The 15841-nt window shown below is 59.1% G+C and overlaps 1 protein-coding gene across 1 annotated transcript in view; it reads left to right on the top strand.

The window, feature by feature from the left end:
* NDRG1 (N-myc downstream regulated 1) overlaps window positions 1-15841 on the top strand; it is a 37981-nt gene that overhangs the window by 6296 nt on the left and 15844 nt on the right. Inside the window, exons 2-3 of the mRNA XM_070392375.1 lie at window positions 6554-6634; window positions 8850-8885. Coding sequence (XP_070248476.1) covers window positions 6572-6634; window positions 8850-8885 — 99 coding nt within the window. The 5' untranslated portion in view covers window positions 6554-6571. The remainder of the gene's footprint in view (window positions 1-6553; window positions 6635-8849; window positions 8886-15841) is intronic.

The following is a 15841-nucleotide window of genomic DNA, read 5'->3' as shown; positions in this document are numbered from 1 at the left end:
TCTTGAGCCTCAGGTCCCCGCCCCCCCCCGTGAGCTGGGATGATGACACCCACCCTCCCGGGCCTCCTTGCAGAATGAAGCCGTGGCCGCTCTTTCACAGTGTGGAGTTGGCAGTTCCAGGAGCCCTCTGAGTCCTTTGAAGGGAGAAGAGGGAAATCTAAGCGGTGGACTTTGCCTGAAGCCTGGCCTGCTCGTGGCGGCACCCTGGGGACTTTGGAGGGTGGGGGGAGATGCTGGTGAGCCCCCCCCAACCTCCCCCCAGCTCCCTTCCTTAGAGCATCCTACCTCGGCTAAGGTGGGCGCACAGTGTGTGTGCACATTTACTGAGAGTGGAGGTCATGGTCATCTGAGCTGTGAGGGTTGTTTTCACTTGTGCCAGCGTGACGCTCAGTGACCCGGGGCACATTTCCTACCGTCTCTGTGCCTCAGTTTCCCCATCCATGAAATGGTGCCTATTTGCTAGGGTTGCTCAAAGGGAGGGCAGAGTTCGGAGACCAGCAAGCCCCACAGAAGTCGCCCCTGTTGCTGGGATCATGGGCGTCTGTGTGGGTTGCTCCTGGGCCAGTCCTGCTGGGGTGGCCGCATCCTGGAGACCCCTGCGCGTGTCGGGGATGTTTCTCGGCCGGACACCACCTCTGCCCCCATCCTGGAAGTTCCAGGGGCCTAGGAGGGCTTGCTGAAGAGGGTGTGTGCCCCGAAGTGCCCTAGGTGGGTGCCTCTAGGTGCCCAAGCTGGAGGGAGGCTCCAGTCTCAGACAGCGAGGGGCCTGCGTCAGGAGCGGGACAGGGACTCCCAGGCAGATCCAGACAGCGCTGAGCTGGGCCGCGCCCTGGCGAGACGCCTGTGTCTGCGCCTCTTTGCGCAGCCCTGTCCCGCCTCGGTTTCTGTCCGCCCAAGTTTCTCATGGACCATGTGATGCGCATGGAGCACAGGCTGCCTGTTTTACAGATGGGGGATGAATGCCGTGGTCAAAGTCATGTGGCGAGAGGGTGGCGGCGTTCCCACGCCCGACTCCTAAGCCAGGGTTCCGGCTGCTCCGCCGCGGCTTTTGAGAATGGCGGGCTGTGTCCCTCTCTTCACAATTCCTCTGCTCTCAGGCAGCCTCAGCGTGCCCGAGGTGCCTCTGCCCGCTGCCCTCCGGTCCTCGGGGTCACCGTCTTGCCTTCTCCCGGCAAATCCCAGGCTTGGCTTCCCCTGGAAGCCAGGAGGCCCAGCTCCTTGCTGACTGTCCCCTGGGCCTGTTGGACTGGAAAGGGATCTGCCCAGCCCCTGGGCCTTCCTTACTCGGGGACCAGCGTCGCTAATGGAGAGGAGACCCCCGAGGTGGCACGTTGGGTCTGATCGTTGAAAACTCATGTGGTGTTTGCCAGGCATCTTCTGAGTCTCCCCACCCCCACCCCCCATCCTTGCTGGATCGCTGTGAGGCTAACGGCGTATAAAACACAGGCTGTGTCCTCATAGATGTCCCTGGTCTCTGAGGCAACCAGGAAGGGAAACTGCACTGGTTAATTAAGCAGCTATTTAGCAGGTTCTATGTGCCAGAGTTTAAGCCCCACTGGTACTCACCGGGAGCAGGGTTATTTATGCCCATTTTACAGGTGAGCAAACTGAGGCTAAGAGGTTAGATAACTTGTTGGGAATCACAGATCTGATACATGATGACGGCCAGGTCTGACCCTCCAGTCTTCCCCGAGCTCCTGGCCACCTGCCGCTGATCTGATGTTGGTTTTCTCTGAATTCCTTCTGGGAGGGCAGAGCGAAAGGAAGACGTGGTGACAGGAACCCGTCTGGCAGCTGGCGGGTGACCTGGGACCCGGTCTTGGCACTGAGTGGGTTTTAGTGGAAGGAGCCCGGGCCGACTAACTCCCTGTCTGGAGGGCCTTCCGCCTGCGCTTCCTGGAGGGACCGCACCATCCACCCTCCTGCCCGGTGGAGCGGGAGGCCCGGGAGGGGACATCTGGGCTCCTACCCACGGCGCCGCAGGTGGCCTTGCCCTGCACTCGGTCTGCTGAACGCTGACCTTGGCCCTTTTCAGCCCAACATTCTGGGCTGGGACTTTCCAGGAGGCGGCAGAGGGGGGCGGGCACTGGCATCCAGCGCTCGGCCTCAAGCCCAGGGGAGAACCTGCTGAGCCAAGCAGGGCCTTGAGCGGCGGGGGGTGACCCCTGGTGTGGGCGGTGGGGGGGCATCAGTAGAGCAGCCCCAACCAGGTAACCCCCCACCGCCCCTCCCTCCCAGCGAAGGTCAGCGTTGCCTACAAGGCAGTGTCCACGCGGGACCTGCTCCTTCCTGTGGGCCTCCTGGTCTTGGGGTTGTGCATTTGAACCCACAGCGAAACTTCTGGAGGGAGAGCGAGACGAAGCAGTAAGAGTGTGACACAGCATAGCGGCCTCTCGGCCCCGCCACCCATCTGTGCTGACCCATCTCAGGATGTGCCTCCAACCCCTGGGACTTCAGCCTTGTCCTCAGAAACCTGCAGCTGGCCAGTGTGTGAGTGTGTGAGAGTGTGAGTGTGTGTGTGTGAGTGTGAATGTGAGTGTGAATGTGTGTGAGAGCGTGGGTGTGTGAGTGTGTGTGTGTGAGAATGAGTGTGTGAGTGTGTGTGAGAATGAGTGTGTCAGTGTGAGAGTGAGTGTGTGTGTGTGTGTGAGAATGTGAGTGTGAGAATGTGAGTGTGAGAGTGAGTGTGTGTGAGAGTGTGAGTGTGTGTGTGTGAGTGTGAATGTGAGTGTGAATGTGTGTGAGAGCGTGGGTGTGTGAGTGTGTGTGTGTGAGAATGAGTGTGTGAGCGTGTGTGAGAATGAGTGTGTCAGTGTGAGAGTGAGTGTGTGTGTGTGAGAATGTGTGTGTGAGAATGTGAGTGTGAGAGTGAGTGTGTGTGAGAGTGTGAGTGTGAGTGTGAGTGTGTGAGTGGGTGTGTGGGCACAGGAGATAGAATAAGAGTCAGATCTACCATATACTCTGCATTCATACAGGAACCGCCCTAGGCCAGTGGTTCCTAACCAGGGCGGTTTTGCCCCCAGAGGGCATTTGGCAAAGTGCACAGATGTTTTCGGTTCTCACCGGGGGTGGGGAGGGTGGGTGTGTGCTATTGGCATCTGGGGGCGAGGCCAGGGGGCTGCTGACCTGCAGTGTAGCGCCAGCCTCCACCACCAACGATGACCCACCCAGGCCCCGGGTGGGCAGGTCGGGGTGGGGAACTGTGCCCTGGAGATACGGCGGTCACGGAGGCCACCTCCGCCCCAGCCTGCAGGACAGCGCGGCCTCGTGGGGCAGGCCCGTCAGGACTGGCCGGATGAGTGGGCAGTGCTGGGGGACCCCGGGGCATACCTGCCCCATGAGATGGGGCTCCGCGGGCCAAGACTGGGTCTGCTGGTTCGTGGCCATGCCCCCGCTTGTCACATGGTAGGGCCCCGTCCACAAAGCTGTTACGGGTGCTCCGCTCCGTGCTGGGCACATGAGGGCCTGGCCCAGGAAGCCACGTCCGGTTAAGTCACAGTTTGGAACTGAGCTTCCTGAACCCCAGGGGTCTTTGAGGCCAGGTCTTGCCTCATGGAGTAGGGGCAGGTGGGAGGGAGGGGGAACCTGGGGCTGCTGGGGGTGGCAAGCTTTTTTCCCTGGCTTCATCCAAAGCATGTCTGCTTCCCCACCCCCTTTTTTGGGGGAAGGGTGTATGTAAATCTGTTTTTTTATATTGAACTTCCTTATAAGATTTGCTTTAGACAAACAGCCTCAGAAATACACGTTTGCAGAGTTCAAGGCAACAGAGATAGGGCAAGTGTTGGCCTTCAACCGGCCCAGGTTGGCAGGATGGGGCAGCCAGCTGTCTCCCTGCCCATTGCCCCGGAGTGGGCAGCCTTGGGCATGTGGGCAGTGACCTAGATGGAGGGCCTGGCCCTGCCCTCCCTGCCCGGGCATTTGCACTCATTAAAGGCAGGCTGTCCCAGCCCTGCAGCGCCCCACCCCCAGGGACAAAGAGTGCAGAGGCTGCCTCTGCTGTGCTCCGTCTCCCTGCAGACTCGGGGTCCTGGGGCGCTTCCCGGTGTAACCAGGGTGTCAGCCTCAGCTGTAGGGGCCAGAGGACTCTGCTCGGGGACTGTGCTGTGCCCCGTCGGATGATTAGCTGATCATCAGCATCGTGGTCTCCATCCACTGGACGCCAGTAGCATCTCCCAGTCATGACACAAGTGTCTCCAGCCCGGCCGGCATGGCTCAGTGGTGAGCGGTGACCTATGAACCAGGGGGTCACGGTTTGATTCCCGGTCAGGGTACGTGCCCGGGTTGTGGGCTCGATCCCCAGTGTGGAGTGTGCAGGAGGCAGACAATGAGTGATTCTCTCTCACCATTGATGTTCTGTCTCTCTCTCCCTCTCTCTTCCTCCCTGAAATCAATAAAAATATATTTTTAAAAAATATCTCCAGCACAAGGCTGGGCTCCATGAGTCCCCTCCGGCTCCGTACTCAGCAATTCTCAAATATTTAAGGGAGACTGGCCAGTTTTCAGCCTCTGAGTTTAGCCCTAGGTGGTTTGGCTCAGTGGATAGAGCGTCAGCCTGCGGACTGAAGGGTCCTGGGTTTGATTCCTGTCAGGGGTACATGCCTGGGTTGCGGCTCTATCCCCAGTAGGCGGCATGCAGGAGGCAGCTGATCAAGGATTCGCTCTCATTATTGATGTTTCTCTCTCTCCCTCTCCCTTCCTCTCTGAAATCAACAAAAATATATATTTTAAAAAAGAGTGAATTTAAACACAGACCTTGCTATTAAGCTGCATAAACCCTGTTCATCCATTCAGCAAGCGAGTGGTGGCCCCACTTTGCCCCTGGTGTAATGGCAGGAGCCACAGGTGGGCCAGGTGGTCATACAATTAGGCTTCCCCTCCTCAGAGCCCACGGGGGTGGGGGTGGGGGCTGAAGAAGGCCTGGGGGTTGGGGGGGGGCTGAAGAAGGCCTGGGGGTTTTGGGGGGCTGAAGAAGGCCTGGGAGTTGGGAGAGGGGCTGAAGAAGGCCTGGGAGTTTTGGGGGGCTGAAGAAGGGCTGCTGAGCCCGGCCAGGGGACAGTGGCAGACCCCACTCTCACCCTGGTCCTGTCACTCTCTGCAGGAGGGGTGGCACTGCCTGGGCTTCTGGAAGGCTCTCTAGGCTGTGTAGGCGATGTGGCCGTGGGGCCAGAGTCTCGGGACCATGAACACGCTGAGTTAGCAGGGCTGTCCGACCTCGGCTTTTCATGCCTCCGGCCTCCGGGCTGGCCGCTGCCCAGGAATGCTGGCAAATATAAAACCGACTTTGTTTTCAGAATGTTCTGGAACCTGGACTCCAAAGGCTGCATAAAGGCATTTATGTGGGGCTGGTTATCGACTGGGGGGAATTATATGGGGCCCAGACCAGAGCGTCGCAGGGGATCTGCCCCCAGAATGCCATGTGTCAGCGCCAGGGCGGGAGGAGGCGGCTGGGCTGTGCTGCCGGCTGACCTCTGAGAGGCCTCGCCAGGAGGGTCCTGGGGGTTCTGGGAGCTGGGCCTCGGACCAACCCACCTGGTGGGATTTCAGAGGCTGCGCTCTCTCCGGCATGGCGCCGTGGGGCCCCGGGGAGCTGGGGGCCTGGGTTTCTGCTCCGGAGTATGACAATGGAGGGCCTCGCCGGCCTGGTCTTCAGCAGGTTGCCTGGTCGGTCCAGGATGCAGGAGGCCGGGTCTGTGAGCGGGGACCTGGATGCCTGCCGCTTCCTCCCTGTCCCTGCCGCCGGCTGTGGCGCTCACCCTCACTCGGGGACTGTGTGCCTAGCCCAGTGTTGGTGGGGGCTTCACTTGCCTTTATCTGAGAATAAATGTTTATATCTCCAGCTCCCAGACCAAGCTCCGGGCGTGTGCTCAGTACACGCCCCGCCCAAGCCCGGCTCCTGGGGAGTGGGTGTTGGCAGATCCACCTTCTAGGACCCTGTTCCTCGCCTCCGTCCTCTGCTCCTGCCGCGCCACAGCCAGCCGGGCCTCCTCTGCCCCCAACCCCAGCTGTTTTGGCTCCTTCTGTTTGAAAATCCCACCTCCAGCCTGGCAGGCCCCGGGCTGGAGGCTGCCCCTGCTGGGGACACTGGGAGGGTGAAGGAGGAGGAAGTGTGTGCCATGCCTGCACATGGCGGGCCTCCCGTGACCTCCTGTCCCCTTTTGGCTGTCAACCTGGGGATGCAGTTCTCCTTCTCAAATGCAGCGAGAAATGTCCTGGGTGGTGGGGGGTCTGGACTGGTTCTGAGAATCGATCTGTCTGTTTCATTAGCAACGTGGTTGCGTCCATGAGCCTCAGTTCCTGTCTCAGGGGCAAGGCTGGGATGGTGATGTGGGTATGAGGGCCCTTGTGGCCTGTGGGAGGGGCCTGGTGACCTGTAGGAGGGGCCTGGTGACCTGTAGGAGTGGCCTGGTGACCTGTAGGAGGGGCCTGGTGACAGGTACAGAAGGTAGAAGCTGCGGGGTAGAGTGAGGGCTCTTTTTTGAGCCTCGGATCTGCTTCCTTCAGGAACCATCTCTCAGCAGGAAGTGCTAATCTCCTGGCCTTTGTCCCCTCCCAGGCAGGTGACAGCAGGGACATGTCTCGGGAGCTGCAGGACGTGGACCTGGCCGAGGTGAAGCCTTTGGTGGAGAAAGGGGAGGTGAGTGGAGATGCTCCTGGTCCCCCCATCACATGCACAGTCATACAAGGACACACGTGTGTGCACAACATGAACACATACACACACGTGTCCACTACTTCCTTGTTTCCACAGGTCTCCTTGTCCAGGTGTGCAGAGGCACAAAGGTACCTGTCCCAGGCCCAGCGTGGCCACTACGTGCTCTGGCACTGTGGGCCGGGCCCCTGCCCACAATCTGGGCTTCTCTGCCCACACCTCCCTGATCCCATATGCAAAGGAGGGCAATGAACTAGAGCTCCTCTAGGCGCCCCCCACCTCTGACATCTGTGGTTCTGGGACATGCGACCGGAAGCCCACTGCCCACAGGCTCTGTCTGCCCCCTCGTTTCGAGGTGAAGGTCACACACATGCCCTGGGGCCCGCCTGCCTGGCTTCAGATCCTGGCCGTGACACTCGGCAGCTCTGTGTCCACCGCTGGCAAATGCGTCAACCTTCATGCTCCAGTTCCCCAGCTTTACACCAGTGACACTGGGACTCATGTCCTGGGGCCACAGTGAGGACGGAGTGGGCTGCCACCGCCTGGCGCAGAGGAGATAAGCTGTGAGCCTGAGCTCCTGCTGCTACAGCTCTTATCATCTTGTCGGCCAAACCTTTCATGTCAGCCAGGCCTCCCTGGGAAAGGGCTGGCCCTGCCCTGCGGCCGAGCAGGCAGGTCCCTCCTGGCCTGGCCTTTCTGACGTTGGCTTTACATTATGGAAATGTGACGAGCCTTCACATTTGCTGTAGAAGTGACGTCGTATTTTAAACCATGTTCCCTTCCCAGCTTTCACTGAGAGGCAACACTGCCTGTGATGATGCCTCTTTTCAAAAATGTAAAGTTCAGGCTCAAACAAAAGTGAAGTTACCCTAAGGCAGGGGTGGGAACCATTATTTTTGCCAAAGGCCACTTGGATATTTATCACATCATTCGCAGGCCATACAAAATTATCAACTTAAAAACTAGCCTGCTGTATTTGGTCAAGCATTTCATGAACTCACCCCTAATGCCTTGGCAAGGCCAGACCCCATGATTTCAAGGGCCTTACACGGCCCGCGGGCCAGACGTTCCCCACCCCCGTTCTAAGGTCAACCAAGTGCTTTCCAAGTAGGAATCAGCATGAAGACCAGGTCCTGCGAGCCTGGGCCACCGCGTCCCTCGGGTTCTCTTGTGCTAACAGCAGGATGGGAACTGGGTTCTGGGGTTGTTCCCGTTTGACAGAGAGGAAGTTGAGTCTCGTGGAGCGTAATATGTCCTCAGTCACGTAGTTACACTGTGGGCGGGGCCTGGAGCCAAGCCAGACCAGCTGCCCGTGGTGAACGGACTGCTCATGGGGCTCCTCGGTGACGCTGGGTGTGGCCGCTCTGGTTTAGCTCAGTTGAGTCACAGACTTTCCCTTCTGAGTTTCACAGACACAGACACTCATCTCTGATGGGAGGGGAGCCACCCGCGTGGGTGGCAGCTGCGTTTAGAAGCTGCCAAACCCTTGTTATGATTGTACATTCAGGGTCTGCAAGCGTGTTCTGTGAAGGGCCACATAGGAACTACCGTAGGCTCTGCGGGCCATACCGTCGTGGCAACCACTCAGCTTCACGATTACAGCATGAAGGCAGCCATAGCAACATGGGAGTGAACGGGCTTGCTGTGTTCCAATAAAACTTTACTTACAAAAGCAGGTGGTGGGCCTTCGTCTGCTGGCCCATGCTGTTCACCGTGCGTGCTCCACATCCGGATAGCTCTGGGGCGAGATGGGCTTTGGGCTGGAAACAGAATTGTAGGACTGAGGGAAATGCGTAGAGGTCTCTGTTCTCCGTGTCCACTCACGAGAGACTGAATTTTAATCCAGAAGATGGGCAGCCAGGGAAGAAATGTGAGGAGAGTGGCATGGTCGGGCCTGAGATTTAAAAGTGTAGCACATGGGTGGAGGTCAGGAGACCAGGTCATAGGTAATTACAGTCTTGTCTCTCACAAGCTTGTGGTCAGCTGAGACCTTCAGATCTTTTTCACACCGAGGCAGTAGTTAAAAAGGAACCCAGCTAATGTGTCTCCTTTCCTGCCGGACTGTTTTTTGAGATGAAAAGTCTCCCTTTGTGAGGAATTAGGGAGGCTCCGCAGAGGAGGGAGGGGGTAGATCCAGGCTCAGGGCTTGGAGAAGCAAGGAACCTTGATGAAACTGACCATCTCTCTCTTCTCTCCACAGACCATCACCGGCCTCCTTCAGGAGTTCGATGTTCAGGCAAGTAGAGGCTGTGGACGCCCTCCCCTTCCCACTGTGTTCTCTCTCCCTCCTCCTCCCACTGGTGCGAAGTAGATCATGGTTCAGACACTGGGGGCGAGGGGAGAGGGGGAGCTAGTTTCTCACACTTGGCTCCTCCCTGCAGAGCAGCTGGTTGGAGTCCTGGCCAGGGCAGCCTGTGGCAACAACTCCCCACGGCCCCCTGGACACTGTCGATCTGGGCAGAGCTGTGGGGGGCGGGGGGATGGGGAGCAGTGGGTGGGTTTGGGACCCTGTGATGGGAGGGAGCAGAAGCAGGCTCGATGTTCTCGGTTCTGCCTGGGCTCTGCCCGGGCTTCTCCGTGGCTCACTGGCTCCATCGCTGCTCAGGGCTGGCCTCAGGCGGTGGGAACGGCTGCCTCTTGAGTGTTGTCCGAGAACAAACGTTCAGGACAGTGGGCTGGCTCTCTTGGCTGAGGGGCGGCTCAGAACCTCAGGACCTGTAATTTCTGGACTCAATAGTGATCCCAGAGTTTGGGGGCCCCAGGCTGTGCTGGGCCCTGGGGATGGGACAGGAAGCCTGGGCACAGCGGGGCCCTGTGGGCTTCCCGGAGAAGAGGGAGGACAGGAGCAGATGCAGGTGGATGCACATCACTCAGTCTCTTGCCTCCAGCCCCTCTGAGCGCAGCGTCTCCACCATCCATTCTGCTCCCTTTCCCCCAGACAACTCCCCTCTTCCTCCTGGATCCCATATTTCAGTGATTGGCCCACCCCCTGTGTCCAGAGGCTGGGCGTCTGGGCATTACCCTTGGGTGAAGGGGAACGAGTGGCAGAGGGTTTGGGAACGTTGGCTGCTGTGAATAATGGGTGTAGAAGTGTCTACCTGAGTTTGACATTCAGGCAAGTATGGGTTTGCCCTTTCTGGGCTCTTTGATGCAGAGCAAGTTGCTTCACCTCCCCTTGGCCTCAGTTTCCTCACCTGTGAAATGGGGCAAGTCACTCCGATCTTGTTTAAGTGGCGGTGGAGACAGGACAATGACGGCGGGGACCCAGATATGATGTTTCCCACATCAGTGCTGGGTCAGTAACACCCCCTGTCTACCAACTCCTGTGACTGTCTTTTCCCTTTGCGTATGTGTGTGTGTGTGTGCAGGTAAGAACATTTAAAGTGTACCGTCTGGACCATCGTTCAGTGTACACTTCAGTGGGTGGCATTCAATATGCTCACATTTGGGGGCAGCCGTCACCACCACCCAGCTCCAGACCCTTCATCTTGTGAAACCTGAAGCTAAGTCCCCATTAGACACGAAGTCCAAGTGTCTTTCCCTGCAGTCCCTGGCAACCGCCATGCTGCTGTCTGTCGCTATGATGTTGAGACTTGAAGTGTCTCACGGAAGTGGAATCCCACACCATTTATCACTTTGCGGCTGGCTCCTTTCACTTAACGCAGTGCCTTCAGGGCCCGTCGGACCGCAGCACGTGTCAGAGCTTCCTTTCCTCGGAGGCTGGGCGACACTTCACCGTGTGGATGGGCCACAAGAGGTCATCCGCTCCTCTGTCAGTGGGCACTCGGGCTGCTTCCACCTTCTGGCTGCTGTGGCTAATGGGTGGACAAGTACCTCGCTGAGTCCCTGCTTCTAATTCTCTTGGGCACACGCCGGGAAGTGGAATTGCTGGGTCATGGGGTTAGTGTCGATTCTTGCCATCTTGGTTATTGATTTGGAAACTGGAACACATCGTTTTTCTGTTCCCTGGGAAGATCGTTCCTCACTTTTGTGTTGTTCTTGACAGTTTGCAAAGCCCAGCGCTGAGTTCCTGTCCTCGGGCACAGGGAGCTGGTAAGCAGAGACCAGCCTTCAGGTTGGCCTCCCGGGGCAGGGAAGAGTCAGGATGAGGTCCGCCCACATTGGGTACCAGCCTGGGCTGAGCCCTCTCAGTTAATCCCAGCACCATCCTGTGAAGTTGGGGACATTTTTGTCCCTTTAATAAATGTCTGCTTTAACCTACTTTCTAGACTGAGAGTTCAGCGTTAGTGAGCATGGAATGCACCCCAAGCTTCATTCTGAGTGTGTGACACCTTTTGCTTGAAATGAATCTTATCCCCATTTTACAGGTGAGAACCTGAGGCACAGGGAGGTCAAGTCACTGGCCTGAGGTCTCAGGGTTGGGAAGGGGTAGGGCTGGGGGGTGAACAAGCCGTGTGCTTGGCTGAAATCACTCCTCTGACTCCCTAGGAGGGGGAGGCAGACACACACATGAAAACTTAGGTGAACAAGACAATTCCAGCTCCCATACGGCGTGGAAGGTGACAGAGCGGCCGACGTGGTGTGGGTGGCCTTAGGTTGAGGGTCGGGAAAGGCTTCTGGAGGAGGTGACATTGAACCGACACCTGAATGACAGATGGAGCTAGGCAGGTGACCCGAGAAGATTAGGGATGGTCGGTCCATGCAGAGGCTACAGCATGGGAACGCCCTCGGCTGGGTTTGGAGCCAGCCTGGGGGGCGGGTGGGGAGTGAGCTCTCCCTGCAGCTGTTCATGGGCGCAGCCTTCCCGACGAGTCACAGCTTTGAGCTGAACGTGGCTGCTGAGGGACGCCTTGTCAACGCCAGTCCCATCTTTGTATAAAACAGTGTTGCTTCTGGTTTGGCTCCCAGATTGGGCTGACTCATGATATTTGTGGAAGTTCCCCCGGATTTCCAGGAGTTTCCAACATCTCGCCTGTGGGTCGAGTAGGGTTTCCCTCGGAAGATGCTGCACCATGTTAGACTGATGTGCTCTGTGCGCTACCGGGGACTGCTCACAGCGCTGGGGGCAGAGAGGAGCCCCGGTCCAGGGAGGCAGCGAGGTCCGCCAGCCCAGGGACAAAATGACAGTTGCCTGCCTGCTAGGACGTCAGCGTCCTCTGATGCGTCAGGCCAGGCTTTCCCCGGCTCTCCTGCTGAGTCATTCGGGACTTGTACCATCATCCCTCCTTTACTGATGGGGAAACTGAGGCTCACGCATGGCCTCAGTGAAGGGTCCGAGGCACCCTGCTCTACCTGACCCACCCCGTTCTCTCACCCACGAGGCGTCACTGCAGTGCGACACGGGAGGGCCCAGCTGGGCCTGAGGGCCAGACCTCAGCTCACCTCTGCTCTTCCTGTCAAAGGCCCTCTGCCCAGGCAGGCCCCCGGCACGGAACTCGGATGGACTGGAGTCCAGACGCCTTCATGGGGACCTGCTTACATCTATTCCTTCAGTAGCTTCTCACGGCCCCGTCCGGCCCGTGCCTTGGGAGTCGAGTTTAAGGAGTCAGAGCTGCCTCACGGGGTGTGTCTGAAAGCAGCCAACGTTACTTCTTGAAAAATATTTGGTGCCGACACAGGCGGACTCGTTCTTCCTTCCCCAGAGTAGTCGAGGATGGACGGACACATGACTCAGAATAGACAACGTATGGTAGCCCACAGCCCAGCAGCAGCGGGGCGCTGCAGGCGGGTCCGCGCCCAGTGGCTGGGTGGCCCGTCTCAGGAGACGGCGCAGCCGCCAGAGCAGATGGCCTCTCGCCTTATCGCTCCCGGCTGACATCACGGTGGGGTGGGCTGTTTGTTTTGGCCTGGGTGACGGTTTAAGGCGAATCGATCGGTGCCCGGGCCTGTGAGTTCTGCCGGTTGCTCCCAGGACCCCAGCTTGGCCCCTGGGAGCGCAGGCCTGGGAGGGCTGCTGGCCAGGGGTGCCGTGGCCGCAGGAAGGACGCCTGTGATCTGGTTTTGCCGAGACCATCTGGTGTCAGGTTCTGGGCAGTTGTGTTTGCCAATTTGATGAGGGGAGTCGGTAGGAGTATTTGGGTTCCGGCTTGTTTTCTTCGGCTGGAATTCTAGAATCCAAGCGTCCCCGAGCTGGCAGGTGCTGTGTGACTCAGCCCTCCCCCTCTGCTCCAGGTGGGGGGCTTTGTGGAAGGCCCCCAAGGGAGGGAGGGTGCGAGGGAATATTTGCATCCCACTCATCCCTCAGGCCTTGCCTGCCAAGCGGGAGGTGCCAGACCCGTTTGGAGAAAGTTGCCAAGAGGATCTGTCGAGCTAGTCCTCCATTTCGGCTCCTCTGACCCCTAAATCTGCAATAAGCACGGGAGCCGTTTAGCTGGTGTCTGTGCCCCAGAAACCGGGCTGACCTCTCTTCCTGCATCGTCTCCTGTAATCCGTAACCGCCCTTCACGGGGGAATTACTGCTGTCTTCATGTTATAGCTGAAGAGCCAGGCCCAGAGAGGGCTTAAGGGATTTGCTCAGTGTCACTCAAGGAGGAGACAGATGATGCAATCGGACCCGGTCTCCTCGGCCGGAGCCAAAGTCCATGTAACCAATGGGGGGCGGGGTGGCAGCGTGGAGAACAGCATCCGTCACTCTCCCGGTGCAGTGGCTGCTTCTAATTCCTTCCACCTGGATCTCTCCCTGTTCTGATGGTCTGATTTGATTTGGTTTCCATGGAATCTGTTTGCATCTCACCAGGGCCCTGCTGGCAGGGAGCCGAGTTCCTGCGGTGGAGGGAGCAAGCGGAGGGGCTGGGGCAGGAGGGCGGTGGGCAGTGTCCGCCGAGGTCTGGCGCCTCTCTGGACGGCCCTGTCTGGCGGAACTGGGCCAGGGGGCCACCTGATCCCTTTGGGGGCCGGGTGGGGTGGGGAGGCTGATGTCCTTCCCTTCACTTGGAAGCAGATCTGCTCCCGGGGAAAAGGGCAACGGTGACCTTTTCCTAATTCCTCACTTTCCACGCAGTCGCTGCTTGTTTTCCCGCCCCCCTGGCTGAAGCGGGGCAGGAGTCAGAGGCCTGGGCATCCTCAACCCACCCTTTCCCGGCCCCCACTCCGTACCCTCCCCCCCAGCCCCATTTCCTAGGAAGTCGCTGGGACTTAGAACGAACCCCGTGGCAGATGGGGGTGGCGCTCATCTGGGTCAAGGTGAAACCAGCTGCGCCTCCTCTGCCCTGCTCCGCAGTGTCCCGTGTCCTGTGTCCGGCACACCTGTGGCACATTCCGCAGTGTGGGCTAGAGGCAGGTTTGGGGAGCAGCGGAGGCTAGGCCTCTATCCTGTGTGCCCGTGTACCCCAGGGCGTGCCCGGAGCTAGCAGCTTCACGGGGACGCTGGGGAGACACAGAGCCATCCACAGCCCCATCCCGGAGGGACCTGCCACGGTGCATCCCTCTCTAGGGAGTCACAGTGCACGGGACTCATTAAAGGTCCCCTGTCTTCCCGGGCACCCAGCACAGTGTGCGAAACAGATGTCAAAGGCCCAGGCTCTGCCCAGCCAGTGTGGCTCAACGATTGAGCGTTGACCTATGAACCAGGAGGTCACGGTTCAATTCCTGGTCAGGGCACATGCTCGGGTTGAGGGCTCGATCCCCTGTGTGTGGTGCATAGGAGGCAGCCGATCAATGACTCTCTCTCACCAATGATGTTTCTATCTCTCTCTCCCTCTCCCTTCCTCTCTGAAACCAATAAAAATACATATTTTTTAAAGGCACAGGCTCTGGACTTGGGCGGTCTCGGGTTCAGACCCTGCTGCACCATCCAGCTGTGTGGCCTGGGGAAAGTTGCTTACCCTCTCTGGACTTCCGTCTCCTGGGGACAGTCAATACCGAATGGATCCCGAGCACCTGCTGTGAGCAGGAGGCTTTGCCAGGCCCGAGGGGGTGTGGGGGGGTGGGGGAGGTGGGGTGTGTGTAACTGAGCAGGCCGAGGCAGCCCAGCCTCTCAGAAAGAGTCGCTTCGGGCTCCACCGCTATATAAGTTCAAGGCCTCCCAAGTGATGAGTCAACATCTGTTACTCACCCCCACCCCTGGGGGCTGCCAGGGACAGACATCCTTGATGTCAACCTGGGCTGGGCGTCCCATACCTGACACCAAGATGGTGCCCAGGCCACCAGGTACTGAGAATGCCCTTTCCCACCAGGCCCCAAGCTCACCTCCTCTGCTCAGGAACCTGGGGGGTAGGAGGGGGCGTGGCTCACTGTCCTGTTATAGGTGCTGACCTGGGCTCAGGGCTGGGGGAGGGTGGCACTGGGTTTGAACCCTGGTGTCCCAGGCTGGTGGGGGCCTGCCTGGCCAGGCCTATTGTTAGAGGGCGCCCTGGGTCAGCTGGGGAGACAATGGAGAGTGTGGCCCCCACAATGGACCGTTGTTCCTGCAGCAGCTTCAGGGCCGGGCTGGGCGGGCAGATGATCCCCGGCCCCCACTGGGGCTGGGCCTTTGCTCCAGGGTCTGGGTTTTTCCAGTGTTTCCACAGCAGGAGTGCAGGGCTGGACACAGAGGAGATGCGAGGGGGTCAGGGCGGGTCAGGGCGTCTGGCAGGCTCCAAGCTCAGTGGCCCAGGAGCACCCCTGGGCTGGGGAGCTGGGGTTCCCCATGCTGTGCCTGTTTACCCCCATCAACATCAGGTCATAAGCACACAGGCTTCCCCTGCCACACTGAGGCTCCCTTATGGCCCACTTCCCACAGGCAAGGGCCCCCTTTACCAGCGTCAGGCCTGCCTGCCTTGGGGCCTCACAGGGTGGGCCAGGGAGCCCGTCACTCTGCCTGGGACTTGAAGAAAGTGGGTTCTTGTAAAAAACAGAGATGATGCCCTTTCCTGCTCTGGAGCGGGGGGGAGGGGAGGGTGGGGGAGCCTGGGAATTGGGGTTGCCTCCCTCCTTCTCTCCCTTCCTCCCTCCCTCCCTGCCTCCCTTCCTTCCTTCCTTCCTCCCTCCCTCCCTCCCTTCCTTCCTTCCTTCCTTCCCTCCCCATGTCCCTCAGATGGACAGCCATGGCTTCCACAGGATGGGAGCCTACCTGGTCCCCTCAGCCCAGCCCTGCGGCCTCTCTCGGGTTAAACCTCTTGCTCTCCATTGGCTACTGCCCCTCCCCCTCCCTCCCTGACCCTTGGGCAGGACTCTCTGGACCTCACTTTGCCGCCTGAAGCCCAGTGCTCTCCTGACCAAAGGCAAGGCCCTGGGCGCGTCCTCAGAAGCCGT

The sequence above is a fragment of the Myotis yumanensis genome, unplaced genomic scaffold (assembly GCF_028538775.1).
Source record: "Myotis yumanensis isolate MYYU_CA2020_CCGP unplaced genomic scaffold, mMyoYum1.0.hap1 SCAF_15, whole genome shotgun sequence".
In the NCBI taxonomy this organism is placed as follows: Eukaryota; Metazoa; Chordata; class Mammalia; order Chiroptera; family Vespertilionidae; genus Myotis; species Myotis yumanensis.
This window is presented reverse-complemented; position numbering and strand designations above follow the sequence as displayed.